Source organism: Vespa velutina, chromosome 2 (genome assembly GCF_912470025.1).
Source record: "Vespa velutina chromosome 2, iVesVel2.1, whole genome shotgun sequence".
NCBI classification, from domain to species: Eukaryota; Metazoa; Arthropoda; class Insecta; order Hymenoptera; family Vespidae; genus Vespa; species Vespa velutina.
In genome coordinates, this window is record NC_062189.1 from 10514912 (window position 1) to 10539264 (window position 24353).

A 24353-nucleotide genomic window follows, 5' to 3' on the forward strand; every position below is an offset into this window, starting at 1 on the left:
AAAAATAGGGTTCATTTTTGTTTGAAAATTTCATCCTGCATTTTCTTATGAAAATAATGAAGTTATATTTTCAGCAGAATTATTATGTTGTCTTTTTTTTAATTTTCGCCTGTTCTTTAGTCTATCATATTTCACGCCTAATGACGTCATTATAAATACCACTTTAACTATGGAAATATGCAGTTGCCTATTATTGGTTAAGATTTTCAAGATTTAGATGAGTCTCATTGGTTAAGATATACGATAGTGCTGCTTTATATAAACGATGTTATAAACATCTTGCCGTTATGAACTAAAGTGCATTATAAAACAGAACGATTGCTAATATGTTAACATAAGTATTTGATATGTAATCGTATTTTATAAAATGTTGATTAGTATTTATTACGGCTCGTTGTTGAATTTAATTAAAAAGAAAAAAGAAATGTGAAGAATAAAGGAAAAAATAAGAAATATAAAGCAAACAAATAAAATCAAGTGCGAAGGAGAAAACGAATGAAAAGAAATCAATTCGTACATGATATACAACAATTAAAGTTAACAAGTTATGTAGATAGTGTTCTGAAGTAGTCTCAGAATTTACTTATAATGAAACACTGTAAGAAGTTAAAAAAAGTGGATTCTAACACAAAATTATCAACTAATGAAAAAAATAAAATTCTTAAACTTCGATGATTATATCATCAACGTCGGATACATTGCAAAAGGTATAGTTAATCACAAAAATGTTCGATCATGTATATATGGTTGACATTAACGATCCATATCTTTATTAAAGAAATGAATTCAAATTTATTTTTTTCGATATAATATTTATTGTATTTTACAAATATGTATAATTTATTTAATTAACTCGATGTAATAAAATAGTGTTATAAATTAAATGAAATCACAAACATTTTTCGCGTTACAAAAATATTTAGACATTATACATAATTAATATTTTATAAATCGAAACTCAATATTTAATATTTAGTAATATAACCTTTCTGTTTTATTACATGTTTCAAACATTTTAGCATACTAAATATAATTTTTTAAAGATACTGTATACTTGTTTTCTTACATTTCTCATAATCTCTTGCAATCTTATAATCTTTTTATGAGTTCTTTATTCTTTATTGCTGTTGCTTTTATTCTTCTGTTAAAATTATCCTATAGATTCTCTATAAAATTAAAATCTGCAGACGAAGAAAGAGGCTATAATATTTTATGACAATTTCTGATAATTATACTATAGATACTCATATAATTCATGTTTTATGCTTCAGCTCATTATCTTAGTAAAATTTGACACATCTTTACCTATACTGACTGCATTAGGCATTAAATTTTTTTTTTAAATATATAGATATTTCTTATCCACAATATCTTCAATAAAAACAAGTTTTCTTATTCCTCCACTCAATATATATCCCCAGATTATAACATTTCTTCCATACTTTAAAGTGATTCACAAGTTTTTTGGATTTAGAGCTATATTTGATTGATGTCGTATCATGTATTGTTAATCCAAATCAGATATGTTGAATTTAGACTCATGATTAGAAGTAACATCACTTTCTCGCAACTTCAAAATCATACTTTTTGCAAAAGTTAAACATTTTTTATCTGTTTTGCTATCTTATGGTTTCTTAATAGTTACTCTCCCATTGTAACTGTTTTTTTTAAGTAATCATTGAATAGTTTGTATGCTTATATTTTTTTTGTTTTCATCTCAAAATTTTGCTAATGTTAACACTCAATCGTAGATGTTTTTTTACTTTTCAAATAATCTGTCATTTTTGTTCCTCATTTATCATTTTTGATCGATTATTTTGTAAAAGTTATTCAAATCTATTTTTTTTTATATTTATTAATGCCATCTGTCACCATTTCAAATTAAGTATAGTAGCGGTTTTGCGATACAATTTCTTTTTTCCCAATAAAAAGTTGATAATTGACATAGATTAAATGAAATGTTTTTACTTTTACGATACATTTTCATGTAAAATGGCAGTATAATGATTGAATTGTATATTGCCTCTTCATAAGAAATCTCATACGAAGCACTTGTAAACAAATGTTATGTTTTAATTAAAACTATTTCTAGAAATAGTTTTTTTTAGAATAATCGCACTATTTGTAAATATATCCAGAAGTAAAGTATTTGTCTGAATATTTTTGTAATGTGTAAATTGGATGTGATATATTTAACGTTTAATATATAAGCATATTAAGATAAATTAATAATTTTTACACATTTATAAAAACAATAAATAATTTATTGAAGAAAACAATTTCAAATATATTCCATATACAAGGTGTAACTGAATGATCTATATGAAATTTGGGAATAAGGGAATGAAACAAATAGAAAATATCTTATAAATATGGAGTCACAATTGCTTACTTTTATACTTATGACGATTTAAAGTTTTTCTGCAATGACTACAGAAATTATCATGTCAAATCAATATATATAGTAATATAACTATCTACAAATATTGCTACATGGAGATTTTTAAATTTATTTAGAACACAGTAACGTCATAGTTTAACCTATATCATAGAATTTGAATATACAATAAATATACAATAATAGAATTATAATTAATAATAGTTTTTTTAATTATGTCAGGCAGTGTACAAACATATAAGAACAAAGAATATAATCAAATGAAATACTGACTACATAAGTAAACTAAAACTGTTTCTAACAATAAGAAAGAGTCAAAATGAGAAATTTTGCTAAATTACCTATACAGCTTCTAAAGTCTTTCTCAGTAATATTTGACATTTCATGGCGATAAAGAATAAGTAAAGAATGACTAAATGCTTATAACTGTGATAAATATTTTTGAAAATAATATTTTATATGTCATTGTAATGTATGTATAATGTATGTATAATTTATTATCAACAATAAAGTAATGTAGTATCAATTTATATGAAATTAAATAATATTTTGTAAAAATAATTTCTGCAAAGTTAATAATATTTAATATAACTTTCTGAAATTATCTTTAAATAATATTTTGTTTTAGAATAATAATTGCAGCAAAATTACAAATTTTATGTACATAATGTAAAATTAAGGTTTTGATATTATAAAATTGGAACATCTGATAGTTTTTGATTATTAATGTTATTAATTCATTTGTAATATTCAAAAGCTATGATTCTTAAAAATTTTAGATAAAAATTTAAAAACGTATATATTTTGTTTATAATAAAATAATTTTTATTATAATATTAGCAAAATTTTTTTAATAGTTTTACTTTCTTTATATAAGATAATAAATAAGATTCTTTGTTTCTGTCTTTTCTACTTTACGGAATAGATGATGCGAATGAAACTATCGAAATATCAAAATAAGCAATACATCTAGTGGATTAAATTATATTAAATATAAGTAGAATTATTTGCATGTTGTTTATGGAAATTGCTTCTCATCATATTCGTTAGAAGACTGGAATTACGTATTATGTCAAATTTACAATGCGATATTTAATTCGTGTTATTAAAAATATAACATTAGAAAGATCGAATTATTATTCCGATACATTAATGTAAATCTCATATGGAATGTAGATCTCAAGGAATTTGTAAAATATAAATTTCTTTATATTTTAATAATATAAAGCAATAAAATATAAAAAGATAAGATTTAACATAGTGTTATATTTTATCACTGGCAGAATTACAAAGGGATGAAAAATTACATTAACTAATACTAAAAAACATTAAATAATATTAGTGATGAGAAAAATCTGGAAAAGAAGAATAGCGGAAGAGAAAAATTCATGTTTTTGAGATAGAATTATTTCAGAAAACATCTCAATATATATAATATGAACTTTTTATGTCTTTTTTTCCGAAAATTCTCGAAAATTGTTTTATTATTTCAGTTTTCTTACGTTTCATTTTTTTTCGTATTTAGGATAAATTGAAATATTACATATAAGCAAGTAAATGAACAGAAAAAACAATTGAAGTGTACAATAAAGACAGGGAGACAAAGATTTATTACTTGAAAATACTAAACACAAAAATGATATAAATCTGTTTAATGCTAAATGTTGGAATTAATTGTTATGAATTAAAAATTACAAGGAAAGATTACCTTATTCGTATAATGTAAAATACTTAAATTTATTGCAAATTGAAATACCATAACGAATGAAAATGATGTCTGGATTAACTAGAAACAAAGTTTTTTATTAGTGTGAAATATTTTGATGCACTATATTTATAGAATATATTTCATAGTTGCAAAAAATAGTGGCACATTGATGTGCCTATTGACTATTTTTGCAATAATGAACATATTCTGCATCGAAAGATTGGTGTCATGCTTCTTTTTATTAATATAAGGAACACTTTTTGGATTTTCAATAATAATAAATAAAATGGAATCTGACAGCTGTAATATTTGATTACTTGTATATATTTAATGAAAAAGATAAATACTATAAATATCTAACATTTTATAAATACACTATTGTGGTGGTCTATTAACCTTTGTTCAAAATAATAAAAGACATATGTTACGAACATAAATGTGATAATATAACTATACTTGTTTTTTTTTATATAATATTGCTTGTTTTTTTTTGGTGAAATAAAGTAACTGAAATGACTGAAAGAATATTAATGCGCTTATTTATTAAGAAGAAAGTTTTTTCAAATATGTTACTTTATATAACGATAATTTAAGAAAATAAAAAAGTGATGCAAAGAGTCCAACAATGAGAAATATTTCCCCATATTAGATTGATTATTAAATTGAAAAAATTTGAAAGTGGAAAGAAATATATTTTAACATTAATATTCACAAAATTGACGGTTGTATAGATTATTTTTTATTAATTTATCAATTATTATATAGCTTTGTAAAATAGAAACTTGAACGCATCACCATTTTTTGATACCGACCGTTATATTCGTACTTCTTTCTAAATTTACGTGGAATGTAGAAATGATAGAATTTATGCAACTTCTTTTAAAATTGTTTATTTATGATAAATTATAAACAAAATATTATAAATTATGTAGTGATCAAAGAATTTTGTGAAAAAAATTTGTGTTTTGTAATTCTAATTACTGTTTTTAATAATTATTTACGCGACGATGTTGAGGAGTGCGTAGACATGCTGTATAAATGATATTTTAGTTAATAACTCCTATAGTATATATGATTCTTATAATTACAAATTTGAAAAAAAGTGACGAGTAAAAATGCATTTTGCTTTTTAGAAAATATTCAATGCTAATGTTAATTCGATTTCACATATTACACATAAAGAGTGCAATATAACTGAAAATATTAAAAGAGTATCGCAAAAGTAAAACGTGATTGAAATAGTAGTACTATTGAATTAAATCTTTTCATAAATGTTTTTTATTGTAAGCTTCATATTTTTATAGTTATTTTTTCTTTTATTCATTTGCAATTTTCACTGTACACAGTCTACTTAGATTCGGAAATATAAATTACAAATATAAATCATTTGTTTTGACAAAATCGTATAAACTAATTAATATAAATAATCCACATGTCACGTCCCAGATCAAAAACTTACTAAAGTCAATTTCCTTCGAAACATGGGATGATTAAAACGGCTTTTTAGATCGATAAAATGCATATTTAAAAGAATCTATCTCCTATTATTTGTGCTTACAAATAAACGAAAGTTAGTGAAGAATGGTGATTCGAAGTAGGATGAATGAATACTTGTTGCGGAAAGAAATCGAGGGAAGAAGGCGAAGAAATGAATTTGTTGAGATACGTGTTGATATGTGTTTTTATTATCAATGTTACTCACTATAGTAGGATTACAAATTAAGAGTTGATCTGAACTTCTTGAACAATACAAACACAATATAATTCACTTAAGATTACAAATAATTTAACAAAATACTTCAAGGTTGTTCGTAAAATGATTTTTGAGATAACTGTACCAGTAGCTTGATAGCTCGTAATAGATTAATTAGTGAGTGTAATGTTGAGATTCTCATTTTGGTGGTCGAAGTGGACTGCTTATTCGTATTTGACTGCTATATCTAGTTTTGGTTCGATGGATTGCTTCCACGTATGATGCTAATAATGATGCGTACGTTTCTTTATAATCTTCATCTGACATTTATTTAGACCAAACGAGCTCAAAGTTTCGTGTTATCCCCTCCCCCATTATTATTCCTTAACAAAATTTCATTTGATATACATACAAACATACCTTTGCATACCCTCTTTCCATAATTGTCAATGAATTAGATGTTAACATCTTTTTTTCCAAATAAACTAATTGCTATTAAATAAACCAATTGTTATCAAATTTGAAGCTCAGTGTAGCATTTTCGTTAATAAATTGATTTTAATATACAGTACTTGAATAATTTACGTCTGTTTTAAGTTTATTTATATGAAATTTAATTATAATAGTGTAACAGTTTTTATTAATAAAATGAATATATAAGCATTGCTATTCTTGTTTTATATATTTTTATACATCAAAGAGTTATATAAATAGCAAATGACAAAAACAGTAAAAATCGCAGTTTGTAGTTAGTATAATAATGATATTCCTCATAGAGATACTTGAAATAAAGATACTTACCATATCACACATAAAAGCCAACCATTCTGTTTATTAAATATTGATTTACAGATAACAAAAAACTGAACTAATTGAACGCAGAATATAGAATAAGTACGTCACAGAATAATTGCAAGATTAGGCAATAATTAAAAACTAAATTTGGCAGCTTCCGCTTTTTGTTCAGTCAAAATGACTACGCTTAAGAATTTGATCAGTTTTTTCTGTTATTATATGAGGGTTTTTGAATACATGCGCACACGCATATATTTATTAGTTTAAAGTTGAGTTATAAGCTTTTTGCAATTAAGAATAAAGTAATGTTTATCTGGCACAAGATATATTAAAAATATTAATAGTTTATGTATTTTAGAATTATGAGATATCTAAGCAGGAATATCAACGATCATCTGAAACTGTTTATGTTTCAGAAAATTTTTCTTAAGATAAATCCTAGAATAGATTTAAGATTCAAAGAATCCACTGATTGTTAATGTATAGAAATTCAATGCAATAAATGTAAAAAATAAATATAAAAAATAAATGTTTTTAGATTAATCTTAGAACAAATTTTAAAAGAGCAGCAGGATGAAATAATGACAATTTGACAAACATTAACAAGAAGAAAATGTTCTGTATACGAACACTGGCAAATAGTTGGTGACTTTGTGAATATATTAATATGTAAAACAGTTTACATATCAATGTATGATAATAAAAAACAGCCTAAGAAAATCATTTGATAAGTATGATTTTTCATAAACAAATTTTGTTAATTTATAGAAGACTTAGTACGAATATATCGTAATATTAATATTTACATCATTAACATTGATATAAATTGTAAATTCGTGTATAATCTTATGTGGAAGTATTTATAATAAAAAAGTTATGGTATCGTACAAAATATAGTATTATACCGTACAATTAATTTTATATAGTCCTTATCGTAAAATATTATGATATGATTTAAAAATCATCTAAAATCGATGATTTTTCGAAATTAACTAACAAGACTAAAATATCAAAAACTGTACGAATTCCTTTGAAATGATTTCTTTATTCTTAATTTATGACAGATCAAAAATACGATGGATTTTTAAGCTAAGAAAAAATTTTGGGAACTCTAAGGACTTTAGGTGGCAAGCGCAGAAGATTGTATGATTTTTCAAGAAAAGGAATAGATTTGGGAATAATTATTATCAGGAGAGCGAGACAATCTTTTAAAAAAATTTCCATTTGTCTAACATACTTATATTTGTTAAAAAATGATGTTCATAATACATTATCTTCTGCATGATTAATTTTAGATAAACTTTTATATAATTGTGGACGAAATTGTAAGAATAATAAAACAAGAAATATAATGCTTGATAATCAACTCAAAATTGTGTCTTCGAATGTGATATATAATACATAAATGTAGGATGAAAGATTTCAGAGCTAGTTAGTCTCGCATATATGTGTGTGAAATATGGCGATTGATAGTCGAACAGAGAGATAGAAGGTTCCAGAGCTAGTTAGACGTGTGTATATGCATGCGTGAAGTAAGCCAATCTGCAGTTGAACAAAGAAATAGAAAGTTCTAGCGTTTGTCAGTTGTGTACGTGTGTGTATGAGACAAATTGGTCGGCAGTACGTTATGAAAAGAAAATCAGGAGCTATATATATATAATATATATAATATATATTCGTTATCGAATATATATGTGATAGCGAAGCAGACGTAGCTAATGCGATAATCGCATTTATCAATGAAATTTTATTTGTATAGAAACACCATACGCGTTACTTACTCGCTCTACTCGTTTCGCGAGCTGCGATTGTTTGTAAGAATTAGTCTAACACAATACCAATTCCATATGTGCGTGAAGGAAAATCTGGATTACAAAAAAAACGTTTTTCTTAAAAATTTTTTGCTGGTTTTTCTTATGTACGGGATTCGAATCCAGTTGCGTCCAGGTTATGTTAATCATTTTGAAAATTTCGTGGATCCAAATACTTAAATTCATTTACAAAATATAGAGAGATTGTAGAGAGAAATGTGTATTCATTTTTTGATATTCGGAAGAATCATAAGCATTATATTGTTGAATTGTTATTTAAAAAGACTTTATATCTTTGATAAACCTATTGATTTCTTTTTAAATAATCAACACAACGTATTTAATAAACAATTAATTCATCATATTAATATTTTATTTCTTAATGCTTTATATTTGTATGTTTATTTAAGTATATATAGCTGTATAGTATCATAAATTGAAACCGTGTGAGTAAGATTTTCTTCCATTTGTTCTAACCAAAAGCAAGTATTATGAACTTATGATTGTAGAGCAGGAAGACAAGGAAATAATAGACGAAAATAAAAAAGTGCTTCGTATTTGTCATCGTATCTTATTAGTATTAGGTATATCTATTGGTGGGTAGTTATGTGCCCAAATTATTGTAGATACGATTTCGTATCAAAGATCAATTTCAAGATTCATTAAGAATTCGTACGAAAAACTAGCACTCGAGGTAATGTATGGAATGCATTCAAAAAAGAGGACGGAGATTTTTGTGAGACACTAGCGAATATAGATTGGCTATATGGTACTTTTCTCTTTTAAATATATTTTAAATTCTTTCGTTATTATAAATCACTACCATTATATTAGGTGGTCCGGAAAGTAATGTCGTTTCTGCGAGTGTCGATATTTGATTGTGATTAAAAATAAAAACTTGTTAAAAATTTATTCGTTTGAATTTAATTTAAGAAAACGACATTATTTTCCGGTCCCCCTAATATATAATGTAGAATGTACATCAGTTATGAATATAACATAATAAGTATAAAAGTGATAGTGTACATTTTAATTTGATAAGCGATTATTTTGTTGAACTTGAATTTTAATCAGAATTTAAATGTAATAGTAAAAAGAATAAATTTGTTGATTATATTTGACATTTATACAATTAGAAAAAAACTTACGAATTATTCAGAATCTAAATTTTTTTTATATATGAAGTTTATTAATAATTAATAGTTTTTAAACTGTTACAATTTACAATTATTATAATGTAAAAACATTACATATTACATAATACATTTACAATTAATTAATAATATAAAAACTTTTTTATGTGTTTGTAATTTTTCAAAAACTTCAATTATGTCTAATCCATATGAATTTTGGAAAGAGAAAAAAGACTGGTATATGATCGCGTTAAAGTACGGAGTAAGAGTGAGAGAGAGAGATAGATAGAGAGAGAGAGAGAGAGAGAGAGAGAGAGAGAGAGAGAGAAAGGGGAGGAAATTGCGAAGTAGTTTACATAAGGATGGTGCGTTGGTGTGCTTTTTACGGATCCTCTGGCTCGAGTCGAAAAACGGTTACGGAAAAGAGGTTATTTTATAAATTCTACTGATTCACGATCTTCCGTCGCTCGGATGGTATCTTAAGCGTATTTTTACATAGACCATCAAGCCTATTTAATGGAAAAATTTTTATTTTACACTTCGAATCATACGTCATATATAATCTGAAATAATGCGAATGTCTGATATATAATTTGAACAAAAGAAGTATAAAAATGCTTTTTTAAACTTTAGGTGTTCGTTATACGAATGTTTCATGTATCATTTCATCAATTGTTTCAATTACAATAGAACCTGAGTTGTCAGAATGTGATACCAATTACTTGTTCATTGGATGTACATATGTTACTCACATGCCAAGCATTATTTGTCATATTTAGAAAATATTCCGACCGATAACTCTGACTAAACTCTCCGAACACTAAGTTTTTTAGCTCGCTTTCTCTTACCTTATGTTCGTTCGCACAAATTTTGTTGTGCTCATTTCTTATTTCTTTTATATGTATTCTGAAAGTTTATTCTTTTTTCATATTGTGCATATCGCTTATCCTTTATCTCTATCTTATATATTATTCGTTGATTTATTTGTTTCTTTTAGACGTTTTATAATATTTATATTCTTAATTAAATGTAATATTAAATAACATGTGGTGCAATAGAATATAATACGTACCCTCATATTTGTTTTTTGTGTCAGCTCTTTAACATTTTCTCTTATTTTTTCTATTTTTACATTTACTTATTTTTTCGCTTGGACATTGAATATGAAAACAGTATTATACACGGGAATTTTATTTTCTGGCGAGGTGTTATATACTACTACTGGTTGTCTTGTAATTGTTTAATTTTTGAAAATACTTTATTTTCATTGAAAAAGATCGTGTTAAAAATAGTGTTTTTCGAGAATAGTTTATGTATAAAAATTTGCGAAATTTTCGGAAAAGATCTTTGTTTAAACTTTTATTTTCAAAATGAGATCTTATTCATCAAAATCGATCAAGAATTACGTTTGGATTCATTGGCGTAAACGCTGTTTTTATATTTTTTGAGAAGAAAATGTTTCGTACAATTGCGCCCATTGAATCTTTCGCAAAAGAAAAAAGCTTGTACTCCGACTACTGATTTTCATACCATGCTTGAATAGTATGTGTTTTATTTCCATGAAATTGACGATTGTCTGTTTATTTGTTTGTTTAAACTGATAATGCTCATATTTTCTAAACCATTTTTAACGGAAAGAAATATATTTTATGATGTTCACACGAAGAAACTACGGTTACTCACTTGGCCGTTTTAATGAGTTTTGGATACATGATTTTATGGCAAAAATAAAGAAATACGTGTTCAGTCATTCATGTCTAAAATAGGTATTGTTAAATTTTAGACAAATTTGTATTTTCTTTTATATTTTATATACTAGAGACGTAAAGATTTTATAAGTAATATGTAGCACATTCCAAGCATCTCGATTCGTAATTCAGGAAACGATTCGAGATTAAATAATTTCGTTAGTTTCTTTTTATTGTATTGATGTAAATGAATATAATAAATTAATTTATTCTTTTTTCCTTATTTGATAGTTTAATATGATATTATAATCCAATTTCTTATATTTATTTTCCTCACGTGACATGCGTTTCGTGGTGATCTATTATTATTACTATTATTATTATTATTACTATTACTATAATAATAACATATAATATAATAATATAGTAATAAGAAAAATGATAAGAAAAAGTAGAATATACTTATATTCATCATATATACATATTATATGATGTATATAATATATAATTATTTATAATAATAATTTAATTTATGATAACAAAAGAAGAAAGAATGTATCAGTTCACCTAATGGTGCGAACTCTTAACATATCGTGTCCTTCATAATCTCGACATCCCTCAATTGGTACGTCTAATTCTAATAACATATGACGATAAATACGAAATTATTGATGTATATTATATAAATTCTTCTATTTCTTATCATTATATTATTATATTATGTATTATTGTTATTAGTAATAATAGCAGTCATATATGAATGGAAATTAATTAAATGAGAAACCGTTAACAAAACTTTTTCATATTTACTAAGCTACTACACTATTGAGTGTTCTCTTCTCGCTAAAATATTACTAACATAGATTTACCAATTTTTCAACAGTAATGATATAAAGTGGATTAATCCTACACAGGAAATCATAACAAAATAGTACTGAGGGAAAAATCTCTTAGATAATGTGGAAATGAACTCGTGTTTTGATCTTTATTAAAAATAATATATAATATATATCTTCATCAATTATTAATTGTGAAAAAATAATTGACAAATGTATATATTTTTTATACATTTATCATCAAACAAAATTATATAGCTGCTGTATCCTATTTAGCACTAGACGCGCGAAACGCACGACAACGATCAGTAGAGGAAATATATATAAGGGATAGGATAGTAATGTCGTTACTAAACTAATTTCAGCTTCCAGTGTTAGAAAATATTATTATTATTCTCGGAAAATATTATTATTCTTTTGTTATTTTATGGACTAGATATATATCAACTGTTTTATACTTTAATTAATCTCTTTAATTATAGTAATAGGAAAATACAGAAATGGGCAAATGACTCAAAAACTAACTAAACTCACGTCCTTACATTAACAAAAGGTAATAAAGAAACTGTAACAAACCAAGAGACACATTAATTTTTCTGTTGTCCAATTTTTTTGCAAAAACAATATTTCGTTCACTCATAATCCATTTCTCAAGATAAACAAAAATCCGTCCGCTACTTTATAGTTACAACATTCACGAATAAGAAAATATTTTTATTTTCATACGTGTTATTACAGAAATTTTCTTCCACTTTATTTTAGTGGTCAGTGACGCACATTCCGGTAGAGAATCCCTACAGCATTAATTGCAACACCGCCATTTTTTAATATTTACCAATAATTTTTGTAAGAGAGATTGTTTAAACTATAAACTAGCATGTAACTAAAAATAAAAAATATTCGTTTGATACTTTTGAGTTTATAGATTTTAAAAAATAAACCCATTTTTCGAGCGTTCTGGGTTGTTTGACCCCTTAAAGGATTATTGAATTACTTAACTCTATAATTAAAACTAAATATAATTATTTAATAGTTTTGATATTTTTTAATTAAAGATTGAATAAAATTTTGTAGATTGGAATTCACTGAAAAGAAATTAATATAATAAGATTACATGCGTATATATGGGATCATATTCAACCTACTTTCACCATTTTAATTTATCGCTCTTCTTGTGATTCGATTCTTATATCACGTTTTCATCTATTACTGAAGTATGCATTTCTTTACGATCGTTTGCGTGCACTACAATTATTTCGGAAGTGATATGATTGTTATTATTCCTATTAAAATTATTCTTTTTGATAATGACGTTTTGATAATGACTGTTATTCGCGTTGTAGCGTGCAATATCGATGTCTTCATTGTAGTCGATAACGATGTTTTAGTTGCTATTGTCTAAAAAATCTAAGTTCTCGTTTCAATATAATTTTTTTATGTTTACTTCGTCGAAGTGTGAGAGTATTTCTTTCTTTTATATATCGAACATGGCAGATAATTGCTCATTATATCATATGTATTTATTTCTTTCACGTACTATTAGTTGTTTTATTGCGTTTGTGTGGATTTATTGGAACTTTTTTTCAATGCTCGTCTTTATTTGTGTTGTCGAATCGATTATAGTAACAAATTTTAATATTTTCCGTTGTGTAGGATTAACAGAAAATCGTTGCGTTATTTCCGACGCTGTATCTATAGTCAGTTTTATTGTTATAACTTGATTTTTGTATAGACTCCTGGAAAGTGCTTCAGGACTTAGGTTTTGCCGGATTTCTAGACTATTTTGGCCCGTGATTGACAATAAAGATCATTTATTATTATGATAACTATTAATTAAAATAAATAATAAAAGATATATAATTATAGTATAGTGCACAACTATGAAAGCGTGTTACATTAAGCTTTTCGCACCAAACCAGCAATAATAGTCAATTTGCACCGTTGATATGGCTCCAGTCTCTTCCTAGTCGTCAGAGTTGTAGATCCACTGGTCGCGATGAAAAAAGGTGCCGGTACAAAGTTTGTAAATTGTCGAATGTTGTCAGAAAAATACCGCTTGCCACATTTTCGCAAATTAATGGAAGAACGGAATTTTTTAGAGGAATCCTAAAGACACCTCGTGTATTGAACTTATGACAATGTATTTTAAGTATTTAGATACATATGTTATGATATGCGTTGTTCGTTATTGTATATCATTAGTTGTGCCGGCTACCTGGAAATGAGGGATGACCAGTGATTTTAGTAAGACTCGGTTGTCTTACTTATTTGAGCTCAAATGATTTGAATCGACTGACTCGATGGTTTATTTCCTAACTATCCGCAAAGACGATAATGAAATTGGGGAACGGGAAAGGAAGGAATTCAAGGAAAAAGTATATGGCAAAGGAAAATAAGATGCTTATTGGTCTTAAGCGTGTCAGGATAGTTCGTTCGAAATGTTTAAATAATCTCATGTGTGATCCTTTGTCTTGAGGATCGTTCTTATGTGTTCGATTATCTCATATGTGATCCGCGTCCTGATGAGAAAGGCTACGGGGTATACGTGAAAAAAGAACAATGAAGGGACAGTGTTGAGAAAAACAGCGAGTTAAGAATTTCTGGAAGAAGAGTCGTCATAATCGCATCCAAGTAAAGATCAACATTCTGTATAATACTGTTTTCTATAGCTCCTATTCGACACAGTGTCGAAAACTACGTGTTTGACTAATAATGTCTAAGCTCAGACAATGATAGCAATGTGTTTTTTATATACAAGTTTTCTTAGAGAATATCCAACGAATTCACAAGGACAAATGTTCTCAATAATAATAGATAGCCCTTAGGAGAAAGAACTGTGAATCATTGAGAGTGCGATGTGTACATCAACAAATATGAATAAAAAATTGTCACGTTCTACTCTTAAAAATATTCTCTTTCTAAGGAGTATTTATAAGGATTTATGTTATGAATTTTTATGGTCACAATATTTGTCCAATTTGACTGATTTGAAAAATAAGGGTGTTTTTTACATGAGATAATCGTATTCAATTTTCGAGAAATATTAATTTTTTTGTAAGTAAAAGCTTGTTTTGAAAAATAGAAATGATGGTCTCGCGTAAAAAAACTTCGTATTTCGAATTAATTATTGATCATTAAGATCGAATAAAAATTGTGAATAAAATAACTTATGGCATAAAGTCTTGCAACATATTGTATAGATTCATGCAGGTATATTTGTACCATTACGCTATCCCAAATTTATTACATTTACAATAAAATTGTTAAACAAATAAAATATTTTTAAACAATTATTCTTATAATAAATAGATTTAGTTAGACATATATTATTGTTTATGATCTATCAATGATAAATATCATTCAGAATAACGGATTCGTTTCTCTACTTCTCTCCCATGTTATTTTTTTAGGACATTTTAGAGTTGTTTTTTTATATTGTCTGCTATTTTTAATTCAATACTTATACCGGTATTATTCTAAAATATATTATTCGATTATTTATATACACATACATAGGAGTTTATTATTATCCTGACCGAATCTTGAAAATGATTTTTACTTCTACCTTTTGGTTTCACGGGAAACCAAAAAATTACCTTTGTTTATTGCACCGTAGAAAGCAACGCTCGTGTTACCTACGCTTCGTGTATTAGTCACTGTAAAGTCATTTAATCACTCTATGGATTTATCGCAGTAAGACTGTTGATTTCCATGATGTATTAGTTTCTTTGTTTGTCAATTTTTAAAAACATTTAAAAGGAACACTTGAAATCAAGCAATGTGGCAAGATAAATGAAGAACTATGAATTACAATATTGTTTGGAATGGAACCTGAAAATATCTATTAGTTTCTTCTAAATATTATTACCATTTTATTATTATAATGAGTTGTTTTAGGCAGATAAAAAATGTAATGCACCTAATATCAATCGAATATGTAAAGAGCATCGACAGCTATCCAGAAGTTTTTTCGTTTCTCTTTCTGTTCTTAGTTATTCTGTAAGCATTGATCATCGTACATTGTGCCTGATGTCTCAACTTGGTTCTTCTAATCATGTACGCCGGAGTGAAGAATACAACGTACCTATAAAAGCATACAGACTGATATGATGAATCAACAGAAAGGAGAAGATTCTCCTAACGCGCTTTTAGTTTATTTTTTTCCGTACTTATCGCTGAAATCGTTGCAATAGGATTATTTATATATGCTTTATAGATTTAATGAGCGCCAACTAGTTTTGAAACAACTAATAAACTTTATTTAATATATTTTATTTAATTAATTAGCTAATTTTAATAATATTAAATTGAACCCAAAATCGAACACAAGTTGGAGGATTTAAAGATATTAAAATTCCCAGATCTAATAGAAAGTCTAAAAAGTAATTAAGGCAAAGATACGCAGGGTGTTCCACGGAACTGGATCGAGCTATATCTTTGAAAAAATTGGAGATCGAGAAAAATGTCATATGACAAAATAATATGGTATTAAACGCTACATAATCTGTAAAACTTTCATGCATTTTTGTGCATCGGTGGAGTTGCAAGATGCAATTGCACTTTTTTTACATAAAATTTTAATTTCGAATACATTAATCGATGCAGTTTTTCACCCTCCACAATACTTGTTAATAATGTTGTCTAAAAATTGTTAATTTAGATGTTATTTTAATTTTAAATATGCTGAATTATTTCAATATTTCAATACATTTAGATGTACTCTTTCACGCACTCTGTTTTCTTTCTTTTTCTCTTTCTTTCCGAGCAAATTCTCAGGCGGCTTTGTAATTTTATGGGAGGCTTTTTTATTTTTGTTGATCATCCGTTCCATATTCTTTTGTCTATAGGCTGATCAAAGTTTGTCTATAATAATTTATATGTTTAAAAAAAAAAGAAATACGATGATTATGAAATCAATATGTATGACATACTATGATCTGACATTTTTGATGATTTTATTAGTTTACTTTTGAGAAGAAAAGAAAAATTAAAAAAGGGATATGTAAAATCGTAATATTCATAGAAATATGCCTCCTTTGGTCCTTTAAAGGCTCAACTCAAGAAAGTTATCTCTTTCTTTCTGGCTCTCTCTATCTTTCTCTCTCTTTCTCTCTTTCTCTCTCTCTTACAATAGAGGTGTTTACGTGACTCTCCGTATTAGAGCTAATTATTCGATGAAATAAAGTTCAATAATAATGCGGAAACTAGTACAATGTGATTTTTTTCTTGTGGTGAGCATTTTGATATATCAAAGGATTTAATATTTATCAAAATCACAGTGATATCAACATATTCGTTTGTCGAAATTTTTCATTTAGTGAATATGGAACGGGCGGCGATAACGTTGCCATGGTAACACGTAATTAGCGAAGCAAATAGCGATTACAACCAGTTACATTGTCTGAGATTTAATTACTTAGTCGGTACGTATCGGTATATGCATTGATAAGTTACTAGCTAATAGCCGATATAAAGGAACAATGAACAGAATGAGCGAATTCACGATGAAAGTTTGAAACACAAAATAGATGAATTAAAAAAATTAGTATAAGGAGGAGGTGTAAGCCCAACAAATGAAGGCAAAGGAATCTATAGTGAAGCTATCAAGAAAAAGACGACAAAAAAGATTATAATTATGAAACTCAACTTTCAACAGAAGAGTGAAGCCACAAAAAGGCAATAAAGGAAAAGGCAGACATCAAGAACATGGCAGTGGGAATAACGAAGTTAAAAAAGCAGCAAAGAAGCGGTTATTATGGGATGTGAAAGGGAAGAGGAGATAGAAACATTGAAGAAAACAGTTCAAGAAAAAATGGGTGAAAATTTCAAAGTTACTGAACAAGTACAACGAAAGCCGAAATTGAAGATCGTCAATATAAACATAGAGGAATTATAGTTATCTGATGACGAATTATTTGACACAATTAAAACACAGAACTGCATGGAAAAAATCGAAGGAAGAGAAATGAAAATCGTTAAAAGATTAACCAAGGAAAGTTACAGTAAAAGAAATAAAAGAAAAATTGATGAAGGCAGAATAATAATAGAAATATATGAACGAACCCATGATGAGCTTCTTAGCAAAGAGAAGCTCAGCGTAGGATGGAAAAAATGCCGGGTTTACTACCACGTTAATGTAAGTCAGTACTTCAAATGCTGAGACTATTATCATATTGTAAAAGGGAAGAAATCTGCTTTAAATATGCAGGAAATGATAAAGTGAAAGATTATAAAGAGGAAGAGAACAATGTGTAAACACTAAGTTTAAAAACAAAATTTGAAGATAAACATGGAACATAATGCACTCGATCAGGAGTGTCCAACATACAAAAGAGCGACGCAAGAGGAAAAAAGAGTAGGATGAAGAGAGTAGCAATTACAGCAAGAAGAGACGATATGGTGTACAAACGCATGAAGTTTTGTAGCCCATAAGGATGAGACACGACACCAAGCAGTGGACAGAATGAAACCTGTGTTTATAGCGTTATCTGAGACTCGAGTGGCTGATGAAATTGGAGATAGTAAAGTGCGCTTGCCGGGTTACAAGATAATCAAATATGCGGAAAATAGAAATATAGGTGGTATTATTATATATGTAAGAGACGGAATTAAATATGAGTTGTTAGAAACGTACAAAATAGAAGCAAACTGTTAGAGTGTAGCAACGATAATATATTCAAAGGTGTGATAATAATTGTGTACTATTCACCTAGTTTGTCAGATCTAAAATTTATGACACACAGAGAATATTATAGAGGAATTAACAATTAAAGAAGATTGTTTAATAATAGGAGATTTCAACATAGATGTCACGGTGGATTCGTTCTACAAAAAGAAATTATTATTAGAAATATCAAGCTTAGGGATGAAACAATATGTAAATAAGCCGACGAGAATAACGCAGAATAGCCGAACAACTATTGACCTACTATTTTCAAATATGAGCATACAAATGCAAGTAGAATATGAACAAAAAATAACGGACCATCCATGGATTAAAGTCATGTTAAGTAAAAATTTTACGGAAAATAAACACAGAAAATTTAAAACCAGAAACTATATTAGAATCGATAAGAATGAATTCATAAGAGTTTCAAAAACTACAGTTCAACAAAGAAAATATTTAGAACTAAATCAGATGGCAAAGATGTTTGTTGATGATATTGTAGATACGTTAAACTTGCTTGTATCAAAAATGATAGTCAAAATACCAAGATCATAGGAAGGAAAAAAATAGTTCGCAGAAATAAGAACAGCAGCGAACAATAGAATGTAAAGCATACAGTGCAGCAATTGGCAATGGAAAAGACGATAACTGGGATTAGTTTAAAGTAAAAAAAACGCAGTAGTTAAATCGATAAAAGTAAAGAAAAAAGAATATTATGAAAATTTATTAAATTGTAATAAGAAGGTTCTGAGAAAACTGGGGAAAATATTGAAAGAAATAATTAGAGGAAAAACAATAGCTATGAGAGAAATAGATAACATAGAATTTGAGATATTGAATGAGATGGAGGGAGGAAAGACGAGTGACAAATTGAATGTCTTCTGTGTACGAAGTATTAATAACATAGTAAATTCAATTCCAAAGAAAGACCAAACGAAAGAAGAATTTTAAACGGAGATGGTATGGAAGACGAAAGAGCAATGTGTTATTTTGAGAATATTGAATTAGAAGACCTTCAGTGGCGCCAACTCTCATGCCATCATATTGTTTGGTTGTGTCAACAACATCGGACACATAAAGCTAAATTAAGCTATTATTTAAGTAATTAAAAATTAAAAATTTCAAACAATTTGCTATTATGAGAAAATCGAGGAAAAAATCTCGCTCACGCTCAAGGGAAAGTAATAGATATCCCAAAATATCTAAAAGATGTTTGCAGAGATAAGTTGACAACATTTCAAAATGCCTTGCTGAATTGGTTAAGGCGGAAAAATAGTCAAAAAGGCGTCCAATATGTCAATTGAGTCAGATAAAGGTAAGATTTATTTAGTCATGTTTGGGTAGATTTAAAAAAAAAAATTTATATGCGTTCCTACCACACGAAACTCGCATGGATTAGTTCCACACGAACTTAACTTAGTTCTATACGAACAAAAAGGATAAATATTAATTTTTGAATGGCATTATTCTATAATTGCTATGCTATAATGCAATATGAGAATCATAATATTAATGATTACATCTCCTCTCTTATGGATGCTATTGATAAATCTGATAAAATGACCTTAATAGCGCGGTAACAGCTACGTCAGTAGTCACAACTGATGACAATAAGTTAATTGAGACAGAAATTTGTGTTACTGCTTCGGAAGATGGCGAAGTCGTAGGTGACGATGAGTATTATTAGGATTTGGATGATGAGCTGCTAAAAGTGCTGGATGAAGATGTTCCAGTCTCAGATAAAAATTAATGAGAAATTAATGAGAAATTTAAAAAATGATGGGAATGTTGGATGGAAAAAGGCCTTCCAAAAGAAGCTGAAAAAAAGTTTCTTAAAAAATATCCTAGAAATGGCGAGTTGGTAACTGAGGCACCAAAGATTAATCATGACGTTATCTCGCTGATATTGCCAAAAAAAAGGGATGAACACTTTATACAAACACAAAGTTGTGTTTTGAAACAGCTACTTCATCTCTGAGTGCAGCTATTTCTATGGTGATTTCTAAGTGTCAACAGAACCTGTTAATTATATCCTACTGTTAAAATATCTCTGGGATACAGGAAAAGTTTTATCAGGCGTTTTTTACCAGCAATTAGAGGCTAGAAAATCTTTTATCACACTCATATTAGATAAAGATATAAAGCCAATTTTCGATGCTAGTGCCTTGGACGAGTGGCTTTATAGTCAAAAATTAACTGACCAGGTTAAGGAAGCGAAAGCGATAGTTAAAGCTGTCATTACAATAAAACCGCTAGAGAAATCATGTGCTACAAAAATAGTTAATAAATATTCTGCACTGGGAAACTGGAGAGGCCCACCTACAAAACACAGACAAGTGGACCCTCACTTTCCGAGAAAATTCATGAGTGCGAATTACAGGTACAGAACTGCAGCAATATCATCGAGATCGTCACAGAAAAGAGTCAGACATTGAAAAAGAGGTAAACGCAAAGTATAATGAGGATTTACATAAGATAAAGGAAATAGTGGGCAGACTTAGGTTTTTTATCGAACATTGGAGAGAGGTAACAGATAATAAATTCATCCTGGATTGCCTTAAGGGTTATAATATCTCGTTTGAGAACTTTCCTGTTCAATCTTCTGAACTTAAAGAACCTACATGATCATCTGCCGAATATATTAGAGTTGAAATTGCAATACAGAAGCTAATTGCGAAGCAAGCTATCGAAACTTATGCAGAATTCAAGAGTTAGTTTGTATCAACATATTTCCTAATTCCGAAATCAGATAGATCTGATAAATTTATAACTAATCTTAAAAAAATTAATGAATTTATTAAAGCGTCACACTTTAAAATAGAAGAACTGAAAACAGCAAAGAATCTAGTTGATAAAAACGCCTTTATGGCTAGTATTGATATAGAAGATGCTTATCTTTTAGTCCCAGTGAATAAGGTTAGTAGAAAATTCCTCAAGTTTTGATTCAGGAGTCATTTATACCAGTTTACTTGCTTACTGTTTGTTTTATCTGTTAGTCCATACAGTTTCATAAGAATTATGAAACCAGTTGTAAATAAGCTTAGATTTCTTAGTTTTTTATCAGTTATTTACCTGAATGATTTTTTGTCTATAGATAGTTCTTATGAAATTTGTAAAGCTAATGTAGAGTAGACGATCAAGTTCCTTGAGCATCTTAATAATAAAAATATTCAAAGAGTTAATAATAAATTATCAACTTCAAACTATTAGTAGATGCTTTTACCTTTTCGTGGAAAGATGAAAAGTTTTATTCATTCCCGCCTTTTGCTCTAATTTTACCGATTTTAAGGAAATTAATTAATGATAAAGCGCCAGGATTCTTAGTTGCACCTCTCTGGCCTGCTCCACTATGGTATCCGCTGTTTATCTCTCTCCTCTGTCAACTGCCATTAATTTTTGAACCAAAAATAAACATTACAATCTCTTTTCAGGCAACAGAATCACCCACTAGCCCTCAAACTCTCACTAGTAGTCGGCAGATTATCAGGCAAGCTTTTCTCAACAGAAGAATCCCAGACGAAGCGGCTGAAATAATGTTGGACTCCATAACAGAGTTGACAGTAAAGCAGTACGAAGGTTGCTTGAAAAAATGGTTGACTTTTGCAGATGAAGCCAACTTTGATGCCTTTAATCTTCTGAACACTGATGTCATCAGATTTTTAACAGCTAGATTTAATGAAGGAGTAAGATATGGGACCATAAATTCAACAAGAGGAGATCTCTCTGATTTCAAAGAATAATCTTTCAAAAGTTTCATTTCAAAGTTTCGAAGAGGTACTTTTAAAAGAAGATCATCAAGACTAAAGTATTTTGAAACTTGAGACATGGAGCAGATGCTCACTAACGTTGAAAAAATAGAAAATCTCAACAATTTAAAATTAAAAGAACTCTCAGAAATAGCGATAACTTTCCTTCTCCTAATTACTTTACGTAGGATGTAGACACTGGTGCTTATTAATATGAAAAATATAAATAAACCAGCTACAGGTTTGAATATTAAAATACCAGAACTAATTAAAACTTGAAAGCCAGGGAAAGACCAACCAATCCTGTCAATACCGTTCTTTAAAGAAAGAAGAAAGCTCTGCGTGGCGTCGATTATATTACTCTACTTGAAGATGACTGAAGAACTGAGTTTTATATTTATAAATCTGTATATTTAAGTACAATAAAATGTTATATAAGATGTTATGTATTCTAAACTTCTACAAGTAATCAATTATAACGCAATTATATGTAGTGTCTTGTTTGAAGATGATTACCACTTTTCCAATTGTTTTTTTTTTAAACCCACAGTTAGTAAATCCTGTAATCATCTTCGGACGAGAATAACATTTTATCAAGTTAAAAAAATAAATAAATAACTCTAAAATTATGATGGCATGAGAGTGCGCGCCATGTAGCAGGGCCCAAGAGCGGGAAAACTTTTAATTTATGTATTAAATAAACGCTAAAAGTTGTGTAGTTGACACGTATTTGACAGTACTACAAGTAATCAATTATGATCCTACGTCATTTGGTACTTACATATCTCTTTCGTATATAAAAGTATGCAAAACGAAAATGTCTTATTTAGCATAGATCACTGCAAAATTCACGTCAACTATTAATAGAGAAAATAAATAAAAGAGATTGGATAGTAACACTTTATTAAATTATCAAATAAGGAAAAAAGAATAAATTAGTTTATATTTATTAGTATATTTTCGTTTAAATCGATACAATAAAAAAGAAAATTATTGGAATATCATTTAGCTTGGAATTCAAGATTCTTGAATGAAAAATGCTTGCCAATGTACCATACATTGCTTATAGGATCTTTATATTTTTAGTCTATAAAACTGAAAAAAACTACAAATTTTTACAAAATTTAACATTATTTTACAAACTCAAATTCATTGACATAAACAATTGGACATGTATTTATTTATTTTTCCCATAGAATTATGTGTCCAAAGCTCATTGAAACGACCGAGTGAGTTACTGTAGTTTCTCCGTGTGAGCATTGTAAAACGTATTTCTTTGAATCTGGAAATGTTCAGAAAATCTGTAGTGAAAATTAGCATAAATGGCATAAATTATTTTCAAAAGGTCAAGAATGTGTAGAGAAAGAATCGTGTTCCAAAAGATTTTCGGCGGAAAAATAGAGGAGAATTTTCAAGAAAAAAGAACTCGTGTTTTCAGGTCGACGATTAACATTAAGAAAGATCAATACTACGGAAAAGAATTTGCGTTATCCAACCAAACATTGTACATAGGTGGATGCTTTATTATAACAATACTTTGTGTCAATCTATAATATCGGTCATCGAATTTTTTTCTAAGAAAAGACATTTATAACTTTCCTATTTATCACATTTGAATCCTGCAGACATTTTTTTCTTCTAACTGAAATTTAAAATGAAAGTCTATTATTATAGCAATATGAATAACATCCAAAGAACTGTGGCAGACCATTTAAAAGCGATAACATTAAACGGCTTTCAACACTGGTACAAAGAATGGAAGCAGTGTCTACGACAGTATATAACCTCTAAGATAGTAATGTGGTAAATTTCTTTTAAATTTCTAGTAAGAATTTAGTAAAGTTAGTTTTCTAGTAAGAATCTTACTGCTTTTTCGCC

At 28.0% G+C, this 24353-nt stretch overlaps 1 protein-coding gene across 7 annotated transcripts; it reads left to right on the top strand.

The window, feature by feature from the left end:
• The first annotated feature begins 175 nt into the window (after positions 1–175).
• LOC124946376 lies at positions 176–22780 on the top strand. 7 transcript variants are annotated; one of them, XR_007100027.1, is made up of 3 exons: positions 254–707; positions 2621–2881; positions 3324–4557. XR_007100027.1 is itself a non-coding variant. In XM_047486949.1 (2 exons), exons 1-2 carry the CDS (start codon positions 672–674, stop codon positions 22467–22469), a joined length of 345 nt encoding a protein of 114 aa, XP_047342905.1. In that variant the 5' UTR covers positions 253–671; the 3' UTR covers positions 22470–22780. The 7 variants fall into 7 exon arrangements, 1 of the variants encoding a protein (XP_047342905.1); XR_007100031.1 differs by lacking the exons at positions 2621–2881; positions 3324–4557 and adding an exon at positions 7659–9264 and having other exon boundaries at positions 176–707; XR_007100030.1 differs by lacking the exons at positions 2621–2881; positions 3324–4557 and adding an exon at positions 7133–7517 and having other exon boundaries at positions 176–707.
• The last annotated feature ends 1573 nt before the right edge of the window (positions 22781–24353 follow it).

Excerpts from the sequence above, each read along its gene's own strand:
- LOC124946376 (XM_047486949.1), top strand. The coding sequence starts at position 672 with ATGATTATATCATCAACGTCGGATACATTGCAAAAG. Across the intron at positions 708-22,160 it reads CGTCGGATACATTGCAAAAG|GCAACAGAATCACCCACTAG; the intron begins GTATAGTTAATC and ends ATCTCTTTTCAG.